The sequence below is a fragment of the Rhinatrema bivittatum genome, chromosome 3 (assembly GCF_901001135.1).
Source record: "Rhinatrema bivittatum chromosome 3, aRhiBiv1.1, whole genome shotgun sequence".
Lineage (NCBI taxonomy): Eukaryota > Metazoa > Chordata > Amphibia > Gymnophiona > Rhinatrematidae > Rhinatrema > Rhinatrema bivittatum.
Window position 1 is genome coordinate 480,487,766 of NC_042617.1, and position 19,350 is coordinate 480,507,115.

The 19,350-nt window shown below is 40.9% G+C and overlaps 1 protein-coding gene across 4 annotated transcripts in view; it reads left to right on the forward strand.

The window, feature by feature from the left end:
- MFSD2B (major facilitator superfamily domain containing 2B) overlaps positions 1-19,350 on the forward strand; it is a 133,841-nt gene that overhangs the window by 20,095 nt on the left and 94,396 nt on the right. For all 4 annotated transcript variants that reach the window (XM_029596006.1, XM_029596007.1, XM_029596005.1 and 1 more), the window contains exons 2-3: positions 6,221-6,346; positions 16,852-16,976. In XM_029596006.1, the coding sequence (XP_029451866.1) occupies positions 6,221-6,346; positions 16,852-16,976 (251 nt within the window). The remainder of the gene's footprint in view (positions 1-6,220; positions 6,347-16,851; positions 16,977-19,350) is intronic.

Consider the following 19,350-nt stretch of genomic DNA (forward strand, 5'->3'; position numbering starts at 1 on the left):
ACCTTCGTGTACATTTGTCTTTTCATATCCACTAATTAACTGCCTACAAAATTTCCATACACTACACTCACATCTCCAGGAGAAGCTAACTCCTGAATCCTCTCTGGTGGAAGCTAAAATGAGAGTACACTGCTGAAAGGTAAGCAGTCTACTAATGTTTAGATGTTGTTTATTATAATAAAGTTGAAATTTCCATGAAGAAAGGCTGAAGTTAGTGTGGTTTCTGCCTCCAGCCTATGAGGTTTGGCTTGGCTAGCCCACATTTGGTATCAGTTCAGGGATTTCTGCTCTATGCTTTGCATAGAGAGAAACCGAAGTCTCCAGGGGAGGAAAATAAGGAAAGAAAGTGTATAGTGTATGACCTTACCATAGAAGCAGTTTGGGGCAGAAGAAGCAATGCTCCTACTTGTGCACAAAGCACTGAAGAGTTAAACGACAGAGGCTCAGGGAGGAGCACAGAAAAAAAAAAGTGTGTGCTTAATCACAGAGCAGTGTTTTGGGGCCTGAAGCAAAAGTTAGCTGTGAAAGTTTGTGGGTGTTCCTGAAGAAAGTAAAGTTGCCAGATTTGGCTATGTGTGTGTGTGAACAAAAAATGGCCTTCCAGCAGAAAGGGAGCCTCCTCAACACTAGAGCACAAGGAAGCCAAAATGCAAGCTGTAGTTCAAAGCCTCTTGCAACCTCAAGAATGTACTATGAGGAACCAGATTTTCTGGGCAAATGCTGAGAAAGAGTTTGAAGCAACCTGGGCTTCCCAAATTGCCAAGCTGACAGAAGTGTACTTGGAAACAAAGAAAGCACAGCAGCAGTATAAATCGTATGATGGGTGCTTTCCCTTTTAAAGGGACAAAGGTACAGAGGAAGAAAAGAATAGCAAATGTGCTAGATCCAGAACAGAACCTATGGATGAGATGACAGGAAAACCAGGCATGGAACCAGTGAACACATTACTGGAATAAGTGGGAAAAGATAAGCCCGAATTGCAAGAACAGGCAGAGCTAAATTAAAGTGAAAAGAATGAATGCCAGGTGAATGACCCTGCAGTGATTGTGACTGCTATGCGTGAGAGCTCATGGTGGAGTATTACAGCCTGGCCTGAAAGGCAATATAGATTGCCCAGATGGAGACAGTGGCCTGTTGGTAGCAGCACAGACTGTCCCATGGAAGGCAGCGTGGTGGAGCCAGAGAGAGGCACTGTGGAAAAGCCAGAGAACGTCTCCAAGATATCTCCTGCTCATCATTAGAGAGTGGGCGCTGATTCAGCCGCCTTCATTTTTGCTGCTTTTCTCAGTTTAACACTTTGTTCAGCTCACAAAACTGGAATTGAACTTTGACTGGAGTCCTCAGACATTAACTAATTGTGGTGCTGTGGACTATTGATCTATATAATTTCAAAGAATATTTTTGTTACAGCGGGAGCTCAGCCGCACACAGCCAGCCTGCTCAAAGCATAACCGGAAGTCCTCAAAATTTTTTAAATTCTATTATTTCAAACACTTACCAACATTAAAAATGCCTTATTAATCTGTATTAATTTATTTTATATTTATTGCAGTTTATAAATATACAATATCATGTGAAAAGTAAACAAAGAACACTTAATAGAAACATCAGATCCAATCATGTAATAAAACAAATAATGTATTATTTTATGAATCCTCTTTTTAAAAATGCAGAGTATATCATAACTACAATAAAACATCAAAAATCATAAGAAGTTAAGATTTGCAAAAGGTGCAGAACAAAACAAGGACAGTTCATATTACAACCCAACATGCAAAAACAATATGTTCAAATTCTGGTGTCACCTCAGTAACAGCAAAATAAACTCCCTCCACTGCCAAACACTTTATAACAAAACACAAACCCCTACAAAAAAAACCCAAACACCTAGAACCTTGCCATAACATACCATAATGTTACGTTTGGCAGATTGTAGGTTAGGCCCATGACTAGCCTCACTTGCCAACAGGGTCCAGCTCTCCACATGGCTCCAATGCCACTTGGATGCTGCCATGCTCCTGCTCCTCCCCGGAGCCTCGATAGGCATGCGCACATGGCACACAGCACTTCTTAAAGGGCCTGTGGCAGGAAATGCCCCACAGCGCCTTTTGAAGACATCAGCTGGCCTGGCCTATTTAAGCTCGCCTTGGACTCTCCATCTCTACCTCAGCAACTGGTCTTCTGCTTTGTAGCAGTCTGTGTTGCTCCAGTGATCCTGTTCCTGCGTCCTTGCCTTTCAGCCTGCCTTGTCTTGTCTTCCCTTGCCCAGCTTGCCTTGTCCAGCCTTGTATTGCCTTCCAGCCTGCCTCATCCAATCTTGCCTTGCCCAGCTGCTTCATTCAGTCTCTCCTTGTCTGTCCTTGTCCATTCTTTGGCCTGATCTCCTGGTACTGACCTCTTGCCTTGGACTTGGACCTGAACACACTTGCTTGCCGCCTGCCCCAATCCTTGGCCTTTTCTGGTATCTCCTGTCTGCTGCCTGCCCTGACCTCCTCTGAACTCAGATTGTTATTGGACTCTCGCTAGCTCAACCGCCCTTGGGACCCTCCTAAGTCCTGCTGGCTGCCAGAACCTAAGGGCTCAACTTGTGGGGGAGGAGGCTGGTATAGGGAAAGCTCCAGTCTATCCCACTCTAGGGCACATTCGCCAGCTGTTGGCATAGGCCTCGCAGGTTCGTTTACAAGGCTGTGTCAATTACGTCACAGCACTAAGGGCTTACACTCATACCACTCATCATGCATAACAGCAGTAACTCTCAGGATTCAAACAGCAGCAACCTTATTTATTAAAAGGCAGCAAGGCAAACATTACATCAGGCCCTAGAACAGTTATACACCACCTAGTGGGCAAACAACAAGATGTATTACTACAAATCTCTGCAAAGAAACTACACGCTAGCCAAAATATTACACCTCTGTCACACATGCAGAGCACAAACTGACCCTTACATAATACAGAATAAGGGACTAAAAATTAGAAACAGAAACATGGAAAGGCTGAAGAGGTTAGGGCTGTTCAGCTTGGAGAAGAGACGGCTGAGGGGGGATATGACAGAGGTCTTTAAGATCATGAGAGGTCTTGAACGAGTAGATGTGACTCGGTTATTTACACTTTCGAATAATAGAAGGACTAGGGGGCATTCCTTGAAGTTAGCAAGAAACACATTTAAGACTAATCGGAGAAAATTCTTTTTCACTCAACGCACAATAAAGCTCTGGGATTTGTTGCCAGAGGAGGTGGTTAGTGCAGTTAGTGTAGCTGGGTTCAAAAAAGGTTTGGATAACTTCTTGGAGGAGAAGTCCATTAATGGCTATTAATCAATTTTACTTAGGGAATAGCCACTGCTATTAATTGCATCAGTAGCATGGGATCTTCTTAGTGTTTGGGTAATTGCCAGGTTCTTGTGGCCTGGTTTTGGCCTCTGTTGGAAACAGGATGCTGGACTTGATGGACCCTTGGTCTGACCCAGCATGGCAATTTCTTATGTTCTTATGTTCTTATTCGATACACAATTAAACTGTGGAATTTGTTGCCAGAAGATGTGGTGAAAGCAGTTGGTGTAGCTTGGTTTAAAAAGGGTTTAGACAAGTTCCTGGAAGAATTGTCTATAAACCATTATTAGCCATGTAGACTTGGAAATGGCAATGCTTATCACTGGTTATGAACAAGAAGGATTGGACCTATTCTTTGGGATCCTGCTGAGAACTTTGACTTTGAATAGCCACTTTCAGAGACAGGATGCTGGGTTTGATGGACTTTTCATCTGAGCCAGTATGGCATTTTTTAAATGCCTAATTTCATGTTAAGGTCATAAGTCTATGTGCATTACCTCTGTTGCTTAAAATAGCTAATCTATAGAACCAGAGGACTCGGCAAATTATAATGCCAATCAATAAATGTGTATAATATTTTTATTCAAACATATATTTCATATCTTATATTAGGCTCTCTATGTGCTGAAAACAACATAAATTAAAACCAACAACAACGCATCACTCACACCATACCAATCGTACCATTCATGCCATATATCCCAAAATTATTCATAAAAATCAGAATGCTGCAATACTTATATCATCACCATAACCACCCAATGTTCACATGCCCAACATGCCCAATATATAACATACATTAAATGTCTATGATGTTTTATATCAGGTAAAATACCTATGACAATTTTAACCATTAGCAATTTACAAATCACACATTATCAATACAATATTCATACAACCCGACGGGATACCCGTTTCGCCCATGTGATAGGGCTTCTTCAGGGAAAATTTTATATGTGTCCACAAATTGCAACTTTTATGCTGGCATCCTCATGATATTGATATCTTCTTATACGTGCTTTAAGTTGACAGATTTGATCATTGTTGGTTATGAATTATCAAAAAGCCAATCGTACATAGGTCCAAGCTCTGTAACCTATAAAATGAAATATGATATAATACCTATTTAAATAAGTATATAGTGGTTAGTGCAGTTAGTGTAGCTGGGTTCAAAAAAGGTTTGGATAAGTTCTTGGAGGAGAAGTCCGTTAATGGCTATTAATCAAGTTTACTTAGGGAATAGCCACTGCTATAAATTGCATCAGTAGCATGGGATCTTCTTAGTGTTTGGGTAATTGCCAGATTCTTGTGGCCTGGTTTTGGCCTCTGTTGGAAACAGGATGCTGGGCTTGATGGACCCTTGGTCTGACCCAGCATGGCAATTTCTTATGTTCTTATGTTCTTATATGCAGGTGTGTACACCCTGTGCACCGTCACCATTTAAAAGATACCAACCATTACTTTCTTATCAGAGTATTCCTAAAAATTGAATGTAAGACCTTGTATATTTCAAATGCTTTAGAGTATTCAGCCTTCTCATCGAACACGACAACCGGAAAGACAAACTTTGATACTGCCTTCAATAGATCTCCACTTTCAAAACCTGTATTAAATACAATGATGTTATATCCGAAATTTACAACTATACTCCCGTGTTTAGAATGCACTCGCATGATTTAATATAATAGCTCTCACATAGTTTAATATACTAGCTTTGCACCATCGCCTGTCAGTACAAAAACTTGCTTGATCAGACGCTGCCTTTTTAAAAGCTGTAATTTCAAAAAACAATTATAAGCTGTAAAACTTCAACCATGCTAAGTCATGAAATTAGATAAATATAACCATTTGTAGGTAAATAAAACCATATGTATTTGTTGTTGTACATTTCCAGAGGAATTTTATGCTAGTTGTTTTTAAAACATTTTTTCTTTTCTTCTAGCCCTTTTCTTTTTTCACTGTGTATATGTATTTTTTTTATTTTTGGAAAAAATGAAAGAGGTATACAATAATATGCTCATTTTATTATATTTTCCACCTTTGTTTAAATGTTTATTTATATGTTTTTATTTTATGCTTTTAATGTTTGCTTACTTGCATTATTTATGAATGTTTTATCTATAAACCACTTAGAAACTTTGTTAGGTGGTATAAAAATCTTTTAAATAAATAAATAAATAATGACAGTTTGGTGTCATCAACAAAAGAGACAATTTTGAAACTAAAAGTAGAATTTTCATTTTTGAATTTCAGTTAAACATTAATCACTCACATTCAGCGTTCTGTTGTATTCCCAGTACACAGTTTCTAGTGAATTTTAGTGCTCATGAAAAGTACTAGATTAACAAGACTGGAAATCAAAATTCTCCAATAATTTATACAACATGTACAACATGAGTAGTGGCAGTGGAAGCTTCCTCAATGCATCTCCATCCTCTTCTGGAAGGCTATTTTTTGGGGTGAGGCTGTAATTCAGTTTCCATGTCCTTTCAGTCTTTGACTTCTCTGCTGAGCCTGCCAACCAGGCTTGGCAACTAGTGCTAATTTGTAATGGTAGATTGTTTAGTGATGTGGTCACCTGTCTCCTAAGAACCAGAATGAGGCCACCTATTCATTTCACACAGGCTACTGAATGACTTTCAGATGGCAATGATTATGGGTCACTACCCAACATGAGCCAGCTTTGAGCCAGGGGAGTGGGGGTAAAAGGTTATGTAACACCATGTTCCATGGAACTATCCAATAAAAACTGGTAATGTTCAATGAAGATCATTACAATATGTAAAGTTGACAAACCATACAATGACGTGTAGCGAGAGAATTTAAAGGGATTTGCTTTGATAGAATGGATATTTAAGGCAATATCTTGTTTTTTTTTTTTTTATCAGATCAGAAAGGAAAAGAAGCTCAGTGTCTTGAGTAAATTATGCTATGCTGTTGGAGGAGCCCCAAACCAGGTGGCAGGGAGTGCATCTTCATTCTTCCTGCAGATCTATTTGTTAGATGTTGCACAGGTAAATAAAAATTCTTTAATGCTTTTTTTTTTTCAAATCAAAATCAGTTTGTAATAATTTCTCTCATTGTGTAACTATCCTTTTATCATAAAGTTGACTGATTTGTTTCTGATTACCAAATAAAAAAATTCTTAATCATTTATATTTTATTGACTGTCCTGTACTACATATGCTTTTTATGTTAAATACATTTTTTGCAAGTTGTAATTCCCTTTACTGGACCATTATAATAATGATCCAAAAATCCTGCTAGGTCTACACAATAAAACTCTTGCTAAACCATGGGTTCATGTAACCTGGTATCAAAACAAAGAACATTTTTTAAACAATCAAATTAGTCAATAAAGACCCTTACTAAGTTCCTGATCATACCCGGATCAGACCAGACTCCTGGGATTATGCCTCCCTTCCAGCAGATGGAGACAGAGAAAGTTTAACTGACACTGCCATATAACCCAGAGTGCCACCTGCAGTCCCTCAGCATTTCTCTGTCTCCAGCAGATGGAAGAGAGTGCTATCCCTGCAGTCTGAAGGAAAGAATATATAGATATTTAAAAAAAAAAAAAAGGAAAGATCCTAGGACGTGGCTAGGCCCTGGTGAGGCTATCCCTCCTAGTATTGAGTGGAAATAGCAGGGGGTCGGGGATCCTTATCTGTTTCGGGTTGTTGGCCACCTGTCAAGGGGAATAGCTGGTGGGGACAGCTCCCTTTCCCTCCCCAGGAGAACAAGTGAACTGCAGCAGCTCAGTGCTTCAGTCAGGAAAGTAACCTTTTTTTTTCTTGTCTTTCTTCTTACTCCGTTGAATAAAGTTTAAAATAAAAAGAGAGAAAAGGGAAGGAGTTGGAAAGAGCAAGCAAGGTTGAGCGGCAAAGTTTTCGGCGGTCAGGAAGACATTTTTTCTGCTGGAAGTTGGTTTCTGGGTGGCTATTCTGTACTACCATGTTGCGCAAGTGGGGTTGCTTGAACATGCGGTCTGGCCCAATTTCAAGGGGCAGCTCCTCTGGTGATGGAGCGCGGCACTTTGTGCCGCTCCTGTAGCAATACACACACCTGATTGTTGTGAGCTGGACTGTGTTCCCGCTGCCTCTCTAGCGAAAAGGGTGGGTCAGGACCAGTAAATGCCACATCAGTGAGGCTGCCGAAGCATCATTCAGGTGTGGGAGTGCCTCTGAAGGAAGTCGCCCCTCTCCCACTGGCTGCGGGAAATTTGGCCATTTTGTCTGGGGCCGGAGGCTCACCAGGCTTGTTCAGGAGGTGAGGACTCCCTCCCTCATTGTCTACGGTGGGGCAGGGTGATGTGCACAGCAGGGGGAATGATTCAAATGATGATGAGGAGTTACCTGCTCAGGGATTGCAGGGTTCCACTCCATTTTCCTACTCAATTTGTCCTGCTTCTGCACGATGCATATTTGGCTCACCAGTTGGCTGGTCATAGGTCCTTAGCGAGGCCATGTGGTATACGACCGGACAAGAGACCTCTGGGCACCTTGCGCGGTCTGGGGCCGCGCAAGGTGCCCAGAGTTCTCGGAATGAGGGCCGTTCTGGGCAGTCCAGGGATTGACTCCAAGGATTTTGACAGTGGAGCTACACAGGTTCCTGGTTTCTCGGCTCCCTCTACACTAGTCAAGGACCCAGTGGGGACTGATGATAGACCAGCTGAGCAGGATCAGGATCCGGATGGAGTTGGGGCCCTTAATTCTGCAAGCTCTTGAGGAGCTGAGCATCAAAGTGCCTCAGGAAGAGTCTGATCAAGAGGGAATGGACCCAGTCATAGATGGCATGAGAGGTCCAGCAAAAGCCTTTCCTTTTCATAATTCTGTAAAACAAAAACCCCCCAAAAACCCCAAACCCTGGTAGTTAGGGAGTGGGACTTTCTGGAGATGGGCCTGAAGGTCGGCCGGGCAATGACAAGAATGCCAGAGAACACCCTGGGGTTGTTGGCAACCCCTAAGGTGGATGCATCGGTGTCTGCGGTCACAAAGAAAACTACTATTCCTGTAATGCAGGGGTGGGCAATTCAGGTCCTCGAGGGCTGCAAACCAGTCGGGTGTTCAGGATATCCTTATTGAATATGCATTTATTTATTTATTTATTTATTTATTTATTTTTATTTTTTCTATACCGACATTCCTGTAAGAATATACAAATCATATCGGTTTACAGTGTAACTTCAACATTTGCTCAAGGGCGGTACAAGGAACATTGGTAATAATAAATAAAATAAATAATAATAATAATAATAAATAAAAATAATAATGCATGAGAGAGACCTGCATACACACTGCCTCAGTTATATGCAAATCTATTTCATGCATATTCATTAGGGGTATCCTGAAAACCCGACTGGTTTGCAGCCCTCGAGGACCGGACTTGCCCACCCCTGCTGTAATGGGTTCAGCCGCACTGAAGGACATACATGACAGGAAGTTGGAGATTCATCTCAAAAGGATATTCGAGGTGTCTGTGCTTGGTATTTTGATGGTGGGGTGCAGTTTGTGCTGGGTGCAGCAGTTACAGGCTACAAGATCGCTATCTCCATCAGAAGCCAAGCAGGCAGATTGTCTGGAGGCAGCAGCAGCTTATGTAGCAGATGCCTTATATGACCTCAACAGAACTTCTTAAAGAGTCATGATGTCTGTGGTTGCAGCCAGAAGGATCCATTGGTTAAGAAACTAGTTAGTGGATGTATGGTTTAAGTCTCGTTTGGGAGCCTTACCCTTCAAAGGGAAAGCTTCTGTTTGGTGAAGACAGAGTTTGTAAAATGTCTTGGTGACACTAAGGGGCATAGGCTGCCAGAAGATAAGCCCAGAAGAAACAGATGTTCTTTTGCTGGGTGGGCCCAGTTTCAGTCAAACAGATGGTTCTGGAAGGGTAGGCCCTCAGCGGGGCTTCAGAGGCAAAGTGCCGGGAGGCGGCAATCCTGGAACCAGCCCTTGTAAGGTAGAAAGCAGGGCAGAGAGGGTCTTAGCCAGGGTTCTGGCGGAGCCAAGTCCACCCAATGAAGCAACGCGGGTTAACTCCTTGCTTCTTCCAGTTGGAGGGTGTTTGAATCTATTTTATGAGGAGTGGGTCAAAATCACAGCAGACCGGTGGGTCCTCAGCATGATAAGAGATGGTTACTTGTTAGAATTCTCTCGTTCACTAAAGAACTTGTTCATAGTGTCCCCTTGTGCTTTGATCGGCGAGAGAAAGGTGGTTCAAGAAACCATGGAATGGTTTACAAGTGCTGAGAGCCATAACTCCTGTTCCAGTAGAAAAACAAAAGATGGGAAAGTATTCCATATACTTCATAGCTCTGAAAAAGGAAGGGTCTTTCCATCCAATTTTGGATTTAAAAAAAGAAAAAAAAGGTGAATATCGCTCTCAAGGTTCCTCGTTTTCAAATGGAAATGCTGCAGTCGATAATTGCAGTAGTGCACATGGGTGAGTTCCTGGCATCTCTAGACTTGACTGAAGCTTACCTGCATATTCAGGACCATCCGGATCACCAAAGGTTTCTGCGCTTCATGATCCTTGGAAAACATTTTCAATTTTGCGCCCTTCTGTTCGGATTGGCAATGGCACCAAGAATTTCAACAAGGTGATGGTGGTTGTGGCGGCGGCACTCAGAAAAAGAGGCATCTTGGTTCATCCATATCTGGATGACTGGCTCATCCGAGTGAAGTCGGAAGCCCTTGAAGTCCAGTCGGTGGCTCTAGTTTTGGAGCAGTTGAGGTCACTGGGATGGGTGGTGAATATAGCAGAGTCATCTCAACCCATCTCAAGTTCTGGAATTTTTGGGAATGCGCTTCGACACCAGGGCAGGAAATAGTATACTCAAACTGCAGAAGCAGGTGTGCCAGTTGTTGGAAATGAAGGAACACAAGATCTGGGATTATCTCCAGGTGTTGGGCTCTATGGCCTTGATGTTAGAGCTAGTACCTTGGGCCTTTGCGCATATGAGACCTCTGCAGCGGTCTCTCCTTTCCCATTGGGATTCTATGTCAGAATAGTTTCATCTCCCCCAATTGCTTGAGGAACCCGCCAGGTCCAGTCTTTCATGATGGCTCGGTCAAGAACTGTTGAGACGCGGGGTAGACTTGGATGTGCCAGACTGGGTGGTGGTTAACACAGATGCCAGTCTCTCGAACTAGGGAGCAGTCTGCCAGGATCAGTCATCTCGGGGGTGATGGTCCAAGGAAGAGACGTCCTAGCCTATTAATCATTTGGAGACAAGGGCAGTGTGGTACACGCTGATTGCATTTCTGCCTCGGTTGACTGGCTGTGCAGTACGCATCTTGTCAGACAATGCAACCAGGATAGCTTATATCGACCAACAAGGAGGAACCAGGAATCGAGCAGTGGCCCAGGAGGCTCAGGATTTGTTTATCTGGGTAGAGCAAAATCTAGCAATGGTAGTGTCGTCTCGTATTTCTGGAGTGGACAACATACAGGTGGACTTTCTCAATCGCCAGAAATTGAATTCCGGGGAGTGGGAGTTGATGAAGGAAGCGATGGCTCTAATATTCCCCACCTGGATTTGATGGCAACACGAATGAACGCCAAGGCAGCCCAGTTCTTCAGTCGCAGAAGAGAGCATAGAATGGAAGGCGTGGATGCTCTAGTTCTGTCTTGGCCCTGAGGGATCCTACTTTATGTGTTCCCTCTGTGAACCCTGGTGGGAAAACTGATGCAACGCATAGAAAGTCACTCCTGAAAAGTAATTCTGGTGGCACCAGAGTGGGCAAGGCGTCTGTGGTTCGCAGATCTGGTCAATTTGGCGGTGGATGGTCCTGTGAAGATTGTCCATTTGCCAAAGCTGCTTCATCAGGGGCCAATGTTTTTGGATCGGGCGGATCGCTTTTATCTCACGGCATCGCTTTTGAGATGAGGTGTTTGAGAGAGAAGGGCTATCCAGAGGATTAGGGATGTGAATCGTTTTTGAACGATTAAAATTATCGTCAGATAATTTTAAAATCGTCCAAAATCGTTAGAGTGCACGATACAATACAAATGCCCCGATTTATTGTCAGGGGCATTTGTATTGTATCGTTAAATAGGGTGCGGGAAAACCGGCACACCAAAAAAACTCTTAGCTAAGAACGGACGTGGCCCAGAAGAGCTTGCATAAGATTAAGAAGAACACAGGAGCCAAGAATACAAGATGTTTTACAGGTTACAACGTTGAATAATGGATGGTGTTCTCGAATGACGAATGAAGATACTGAAGGAAGGAAATCCCTGAGGCAGGACTCTGTCCGAAACGCGATCGCGTCGGGATGCTAACCAAGATTGGATGAGTATTATTTTCCTCTCGTATCTCATAACATTGTGCCTGAGGCGGGAATCAATAAGTAAATGCTCTATTGAAACTTTAGAGATATAGACAATATTTTAATATATGAACAAAAACTAAACAAAAAAAAGGAGTTGTAATAAAAGTAAGGTGACCCTATACCACAAGAGAGTCTGTGTTGAAATACAGACCCTTAGAGTAAGGGGCCCACATATATACTTGGCTAAAGAATTATATTAGATTAAGATTGACCAGTTGAACCACTGGTTTGGAGTTGTGGTTGTCCACAATAACGACAAGAGCCTCTTCCTGAGCAGTAGCTTGTAATGTGAAAGCCAGCATCGTGTACCTGTAATTAGGATTCTTTTTTCCTACGTGCATCATTTTGCACTTGTCCATATTACATTTCATCTACCATTTGGGTATCTAGTTACCCAGTTCTTCTGCATTCCTCAGAGTCTGCTGTTTTAACTACTTTACATCATGGGAAGGACAATTTTTAAAAGCCATTATTCACATCTCTCCATTGGGAAAATAGTCCATTTAGTCCTAATCTCTGATTTCTATCCTTTAACCCAGGGTTTCCCAATCTTTTGAAGCACAAGGCACATCTACATTAACAAAAATGTTGTGTGGCACGCCAGCCTCCATGGGGCAGGCAATGTGGACCTGGAGATAACTCATTTGACCAAAAGAAGAGATACGGAAGCACTGAAAGCCTCATCAGTCTCTCTACCAAATTTTTAAAAGAAAGGGAGAGAGGGGGCAGAGGCACACATGAACTCATCGCAATGGGCCTGTTCCTTCTATGTACAAGTGCAGGAGAAGTAGAAGTTGGGGTGATGCGGGCCGACAGCTTGGTTACTTACCTTGGCTGCCACTTGTGGCTGCCAAAGCTCCTCTATTGCTGCTGCTCCCAACATGCAGAATGAGTCGCATCCAGTGCTCATTGCATGCTCTTCTTGTCACATTCAGCTTAGGGATAAGACAGAGGCTAAAAGGACTCAAAAGGATGAGGCTCAGGACAGGGAAGATGAGGAAGTGCTGTGTGCACTGTGTGTGCCACATAAGGAGGGGACTATCTATGCTTTGCATGCTACCAATCCACTCACCCTCCACTACCTTCTCTCCACAAGCATCCCACAATTTTAGCTCCTTTTAGATGCACTTTTAATATTTATTCTTCTTTTAATGTTTAAATGTAACCTGTTCTTATCATGAATCACACTGTCTTTGTTTATTTTACTAGGCATTATTCTTACTTGTATTAGAAATTGCTTGTCTCATGCTTTGTTAACCGTTGTGATGGCTACACTGAATGACGGTATACAAAAACCAATTAATAAATAAATAAATAAATAAATACCCATTAATTACCACATTCCAGGGCTCATGCTGTAGCTATGGAAGAAGAGGCATGTATGATTACACATGTTCTGAGAAAGGAGCTCCAACTTGTTGCTGCAAGATGCTGAAAGCAAAGCCCAGATACTGGCCTGAATGTGAGCATCAGGCAATGGTGACTTTTCATTGATACACCTGATCAGGTCTGAAGGCACACCAGTTGGGAAACACTGCTTTAAACAGTTACCAATCCATAATAGGACATTGCCTTCCCATTGATCTTTATCTTCTTCAGGAGTTTTTCATCAGGAATCATATCAAACACCAGCTCACCCATATCCCCTTGCTTATTTAGACCTTCAAAAAATTCTAATAGGTTACTAAGGCATGACATTCCTTTGCTAAACTCATGCTGGCTCTAATAATTCTGGCCTAATAATTCTTATTTTCATATTAGCTTACACCATTTTGCCTGGCACCAACATCTTGCTCCCTGGTCTGTAGTTTCTAAGAATACTCCCAGAACCCTTTTTAATCATTGGCAATCTTTCAGTTCTAAGGTACAATGCCTTTAGTGGAAATGGGTGGATGTGATTCCTATTCATAAAAGTGGAAATAAGAAGGATGCTGGGAACTACAGACCAGTTAGACTGACCTCTGTGGTGAACAAATTAATGGAATTGCTGCTAAAACAGAGGATAGTGCAATTTTTTAATCCAATAGATTGCAAGATCCAAGGCAGCATGGTTTTACCAGAGGTAAATCTTGTCAGATGAACCTGATCGATTTCTTTGATTGGGTGTCCAGAGAGTTGGTTTAAGGGAGAATGCTAGACGTCGTGTAGTTGGGTTTCAGCAAGGCCTTTGACACAGTTCCACAATGAAGACATAAATAAATTGAGTACCCTTGGTATGGATCCTAGATGACTGACTAAGTTAGAAACTGGCTGAGTGGGAGGTGACAAAGGGTAGTAGAGTTTTCTCTGAGGTGGGGGTTGTTACTACCGGTATGCCTCAGGGATTGGTCCTTGGACTGTTTTTTTTCCAACATTTTTGTGAACGACATAATGGAAGGATTGTCGGGAAAGGTTTGTCTTTTTAGCAATGATACCAAAATTTTGAACAGGGTGGACAGCCAGGAAGGTATGGAAAACATGAGGAGGGATCTAGCGAAGCTCGAGGAATGTCCCAAAGCTCTTGTCCTGTATGTTTGTCTTATTAGATTGTAAGCTCTATTGAGCAGGAATTGTGTTTGTACAGTGCTGTGTATATTGTGCAGCGCTATAGAAATGTTAAGTAGTAGTGGTAGTAGTAGTAGTAGTAGTAGTAGTAGGTTTGGCAGCTAATATTTAATGCTAAAAATGCAGAATAATGCATTTAGAATGCAAAAACCCAAGGGAAAGCTACAGTACTGGAAATTAAATTCTTCCAAGCACAAAGGAAGTGTGGGATCTAGGGGTGATTGTATGCGATGATCTTGAGGTAGTCAAACAGGTGAACAAACAATCGTAAAAGATGCTTGGCTGCATAGAGAGAGGAATGGTCAGCAGAAAAATGGAGGTGATATTGCCCCTGTGTAGGTCCCTGGCAGGATAACATTTGGAATATTGTGTACAATTCTGGAGACCACACCTTTAAAATGATTTAAAATAGGATGGAGTTGCTCCAGAAGGTGGCTACTAAAATGGTCAGTGGTCTTTGTTCTAAAGCATATGAGGATAGACTTAAAGATCTAAACATGTACACCCTGGAGAAAAGGCGAGATAGGGGAGATATGATAGAGACATTCAATATCTCAAAGGTTTCCATGCACAGGAGGTGATCCTCTTTCAATGGAAAGGAGGCTCTAGAACAAGGGGTCATGCGATGAGGTTGAAAGGGGGTAGACTCAGGATTATTCTTAGGAAATATTTCTTTACAGAGAGGATAGTGGATGCAAGCAACAGCCTCCCAGTGGAGGTGGTAGAGACAAAAACAGTATCTGAATTCATGAAAGTATGGGATAAATACAGGGGATTTCTAAGGAAGTGATGGGAATTATAATGCTAAATTAATTGGGTGGATGGGCAGACTAGATAGGTCAACGGTCTTTTTCTGCCATCATGTTTCTATGTTTAGGTTACAAATTACCAGTAGCATGTCTGCAATTTCATATTTTTGTTAATGTAGGTGTGCTTTGGGCTTGAAAAGGTTGGGAAACACTACCTTGGAGGTTCTGTATTTTAGACTCCTAGCTAGAAGGCTAAATTTGGCCCTCATAACATTTCTTCTGCACCTTGTTATATCATTGACCATCCTCTCACATATATCATGACAGTCCACTCCTCCCCAGCATTATCTAAAGATTATTTAAATGATGCATGAGATCTACTACCTTTGCACTAAGCAAGCAAGTTACTAAGCAATCCTCATGGCTACCAGCTATCGAGATATTTACTTTCATAATGATCAAATCACCAATAATAGCAGTCTTATTCCTATCCTCTTGGACACACAGTCCTGGAGACATAGCCTTGCTATATAAGAATAACACATTACTTGGAAGGCAGGTCTCAAATCAAATTCCTACCACTCCAAAATGATGTTGTCCTTTCATCTCCAAAACAGCACAAGGCCTGCTAGAGTAATAGTGAGACCGCGCTAATATATCCAGGAAGGTCTCCTCTATATACCACTCTGTCTCAGCTCCTCCAGGTCTGCCACACTAGCCTCCCGAGACTATACTTGTTCTTTGAGAGCTAGGAATTTTTTGCACTGAGTGCATACATATGACCTCTCCCCAACACTTAGTGCAAAAGACCAAATCCCTCTGATGAACTGCTGTCTACATCTTTTTCAGTAAATATATATATATATATATATATATATATTTAAGATCCTTAAAATGCTCAATTAAGTGGCCATTAGTACTGGACTTTATTAATAGGGATTTATTACAACTAGCCTTTCAAGTGTTTGATACTGTTTGGTTATAATAGCCTTTTGCAGTGATGGTGAATTCCAGTCCTCAAGTGCCACAAACAGACCGGGTTTTCAGGATATCTACAACAAATATGCATAAGAATGCACAACAACAACAAATATGCAAAAGAACATATGCAACAACAACAAATATGCAACAAATATGCAACAAATATGCAACAACAACAAATATGCAAAAGAAAATATGCAACAACAACAACAAATATGCATAAGAATGCACAACAAATATGCATAAGAATCTCACCAATTCCTACTATCAGGACTCCACAACTGCTCAATCAATTTTTGAATCCATAAGTTCACTATATTACTCTTATTGTATCTATATGGTAGATTTGACAGGTCATCTCTACTACGTTAAATAGTTAAATTGTATGTACATATTATATTATATTATATTTATTATTACTATGTTAAATTGACATCCGGTTTTATTGTTCCTTATGTTCTACAGTTCTATGTAAAGCCCCCATCCGCTGTTGGGCAGTTCATCGTTTTTTGTAAACCGGAGTGATTTGTAATTCCCACAAGAACTTCGGTATATAAAAATTAAAAATAAATAAATAAATAAATAAGAAAGATTTGCATGTACTGCCTCCATTGCACGGAAATCTATCTCATGCATATTCATTGTGGATATCCTGAAAACCTGGCCTGTTTGCGGTGCTCGAGGACTGGAGTTCGCCATTACTGGCCTAGTGTCTACTCCCCTTACCGCTTCCCACTATAGGCTCTCACATCAACTATCATCACTCCATCAGAGACTCTCTCTACTCAAGTCTTGTATCATGCTGAACAATGCTACTACCACCAGCTAGTATGAAGTTATTTAGCTTGATTTTACTCTATTGATCATATGTATATGTTATGCTATCTTGAGCATAGAAAATTGTTTGTTTTTCAGATTACTCCACTTCATACCTCTTTGGTGCTGTCTATTGGGAAAGTGTGGGGTGGAATTACAGATCCAGTTGTTGGCTATTTTATTAACAAAAGCAAATGGACAAAAATTGGTCGTCTGATGCCTTGGTAAGCAGAAATTTTTCTTGTTTCCTTATTAAGTATAATCTTCTTGATTAAATGCAGAAACAGCAGTTGGCAATAAGCTGAAGTTAAACAAATATACCCTGGATAAATTTTGACCAAGCAATTAGCTGGATTTACACAATGCACTTTTTTTGGCCATTCACCACAGAGGCCAATCTTCTGAGTACCATTTCCCTTTGGAAAAGGCATAGTCCTAATCTTCACATTCCCTAACAGTTGTCTGTCTGCCACACCTGCTACATTTGAGGGGGCTGAGCTTGACTTGACAAATCCAGTTAAGGATATGATCACTTTCTATTTTCTTCTACAAATGGTTACTTCTTTTTTTTTTTTCCTGACAGTGAGCTTGAGGCTCCAAGTCATCTTGGAGTGTAAAGTGTATATTTCTTGACTATGTTTTCTCCTCTTTAGGTATTATTTTTGGGCCCCTTTCTTTTTTTATTGCATTATATTTTATTTCTTCTATCTATCTATCTATCTATCTATCTATCTATATATATATATTTTATTAATGTATTAATTTATTAATAAATTTAGTAATTTATTCAAGAAACTTCACAGTATAATGTATATAATGTAAATAAGGTAATCCTTACAGTTCTACTCTCTTATTCTTATCTCTCCTCCAATTTTAAGACCCTTGTTGCAATGTAACTTTTGATCTCCTTGCACTTGTTTATGTTCTGTTCTTTGTTCTCACCCCTTGTTACATGTAAACCGGCATGATGTGGTTTCTAACCATGAATGCCGGTATAGAAAAAACGCAAATAAATAAATAAATAAAAAATCTTGGGAGCAATATAGACAGAAGTAGAATTGGTACTGGTAACTCAAAGCATTATATTGGATAGCAACTAAACTAGACAAAATATACACCTCTGTACCTACCCACAGTATGAGTACAGTGATCCTTTTTCTTCTTCTATGGACTTTATGTGACCCAGCCAAAGTTATAACATTATCTTTAACATTTATATTATGTTGAAATTGAAATTCTTACTATATAATATACAATTGCTGATTAGATTAGGTCTTTTTCTCTATGATCGTATCCCTTTTGCTCCATTCTTTGGTTCTAATGAGGCAATTGCAATAAAAAAAAAGCTTGCTGCACTTCGTATTTAAAATGGAATTTATTTTTGCCAAGTTAATTCTGAGATAAAAGTATTGTCCATCACAATGAATTCAATAAAATATATATTTTAATAAAAAGCACTAATGAAACATTTTTCATAGTGTAAGGATGTGAATGAAAATTATAATTTCAAAAGTTATATTTACATTTTTAGCGATTTTTAACCAGAGTTGAAAGCTCTGTGATAGTGATTCTGGGAACATGATAACTTCTGTGAAATTTCACTTGGTGGACTTGGATGGACTTGGGTGGAGCAATGGCCTGGCACTTACCCTATTGAGAGTTACCTGTACCTGATAAGGATGAGAGAATTTTCAATAGAATTTAATATGAAAAATGCTAAAAAAAAAATATATAAGCATGATTTTCACTTACTTCTTTATTTAAGGTGCACATTTCCTAATAGCAGTTATATATTCAGTGTCATGGCACTAATAGGCCTTGGGTTTCTAATTTTCTAGTCTAACCCTTAATGGGGTTACTCTAGCAATTTACATCCCACGCTCAACTCATTTCTGGGGGGATTATTTTTATGGGGGGGGGGGGGGGGGGAAGCTCTCGCTTATGGCTCAGACGATGGTGTGTTGCTTTCAGGGTATGTAGCCTGTAGTTGCATCCCATGGGGTGAGATGTTGGGACAAATCAGACAGGAATAGGCTCTGGGTATTAAAGTTTACTGATTTGGTAATAAATAAATTAAAGTCCATTTGTCCATCATGTTGAGGTTACATCTGACTGCTGGTGCATGTGTATTTCTCTGTAGGTAGGCGTACTTTTGTTTCAAGCATTTGGTAGAGCTCCCATGGTGATTTTAATTGTACAAAGCTCACCCAGCGACTAACCGTGAATCCTATTGGAGAGGTCCCCAACTTTACAGCAATTACAGACCTACCATAATCCATCTACTTCCTGGACCCCCAGCCAATCCTGGTCCCATGAGTAGAGATCTGACTGGGGTCTCCCGATCTTGTTCCTTCATTCTTACTTGTTGTTACTGGGGACTTCTATTGGGGAAAAGTCAAAGTGGGATTAGGTTACCTCAGCACTGCAATCGCTGTGGGGAGGGGGTATCCAAAAATCTCCCCACACTGTCTGTCTCCGAAAAAGACTTCTAAAGTTTTAGCTGGATACATCCTGAGCCATCACTGTCTCTCTCAGCAGGATTTGTCACCTGTGCTTGCCTCCCTAGGTTTAGAGTGAACTCACAGGTCTTCAGTATCC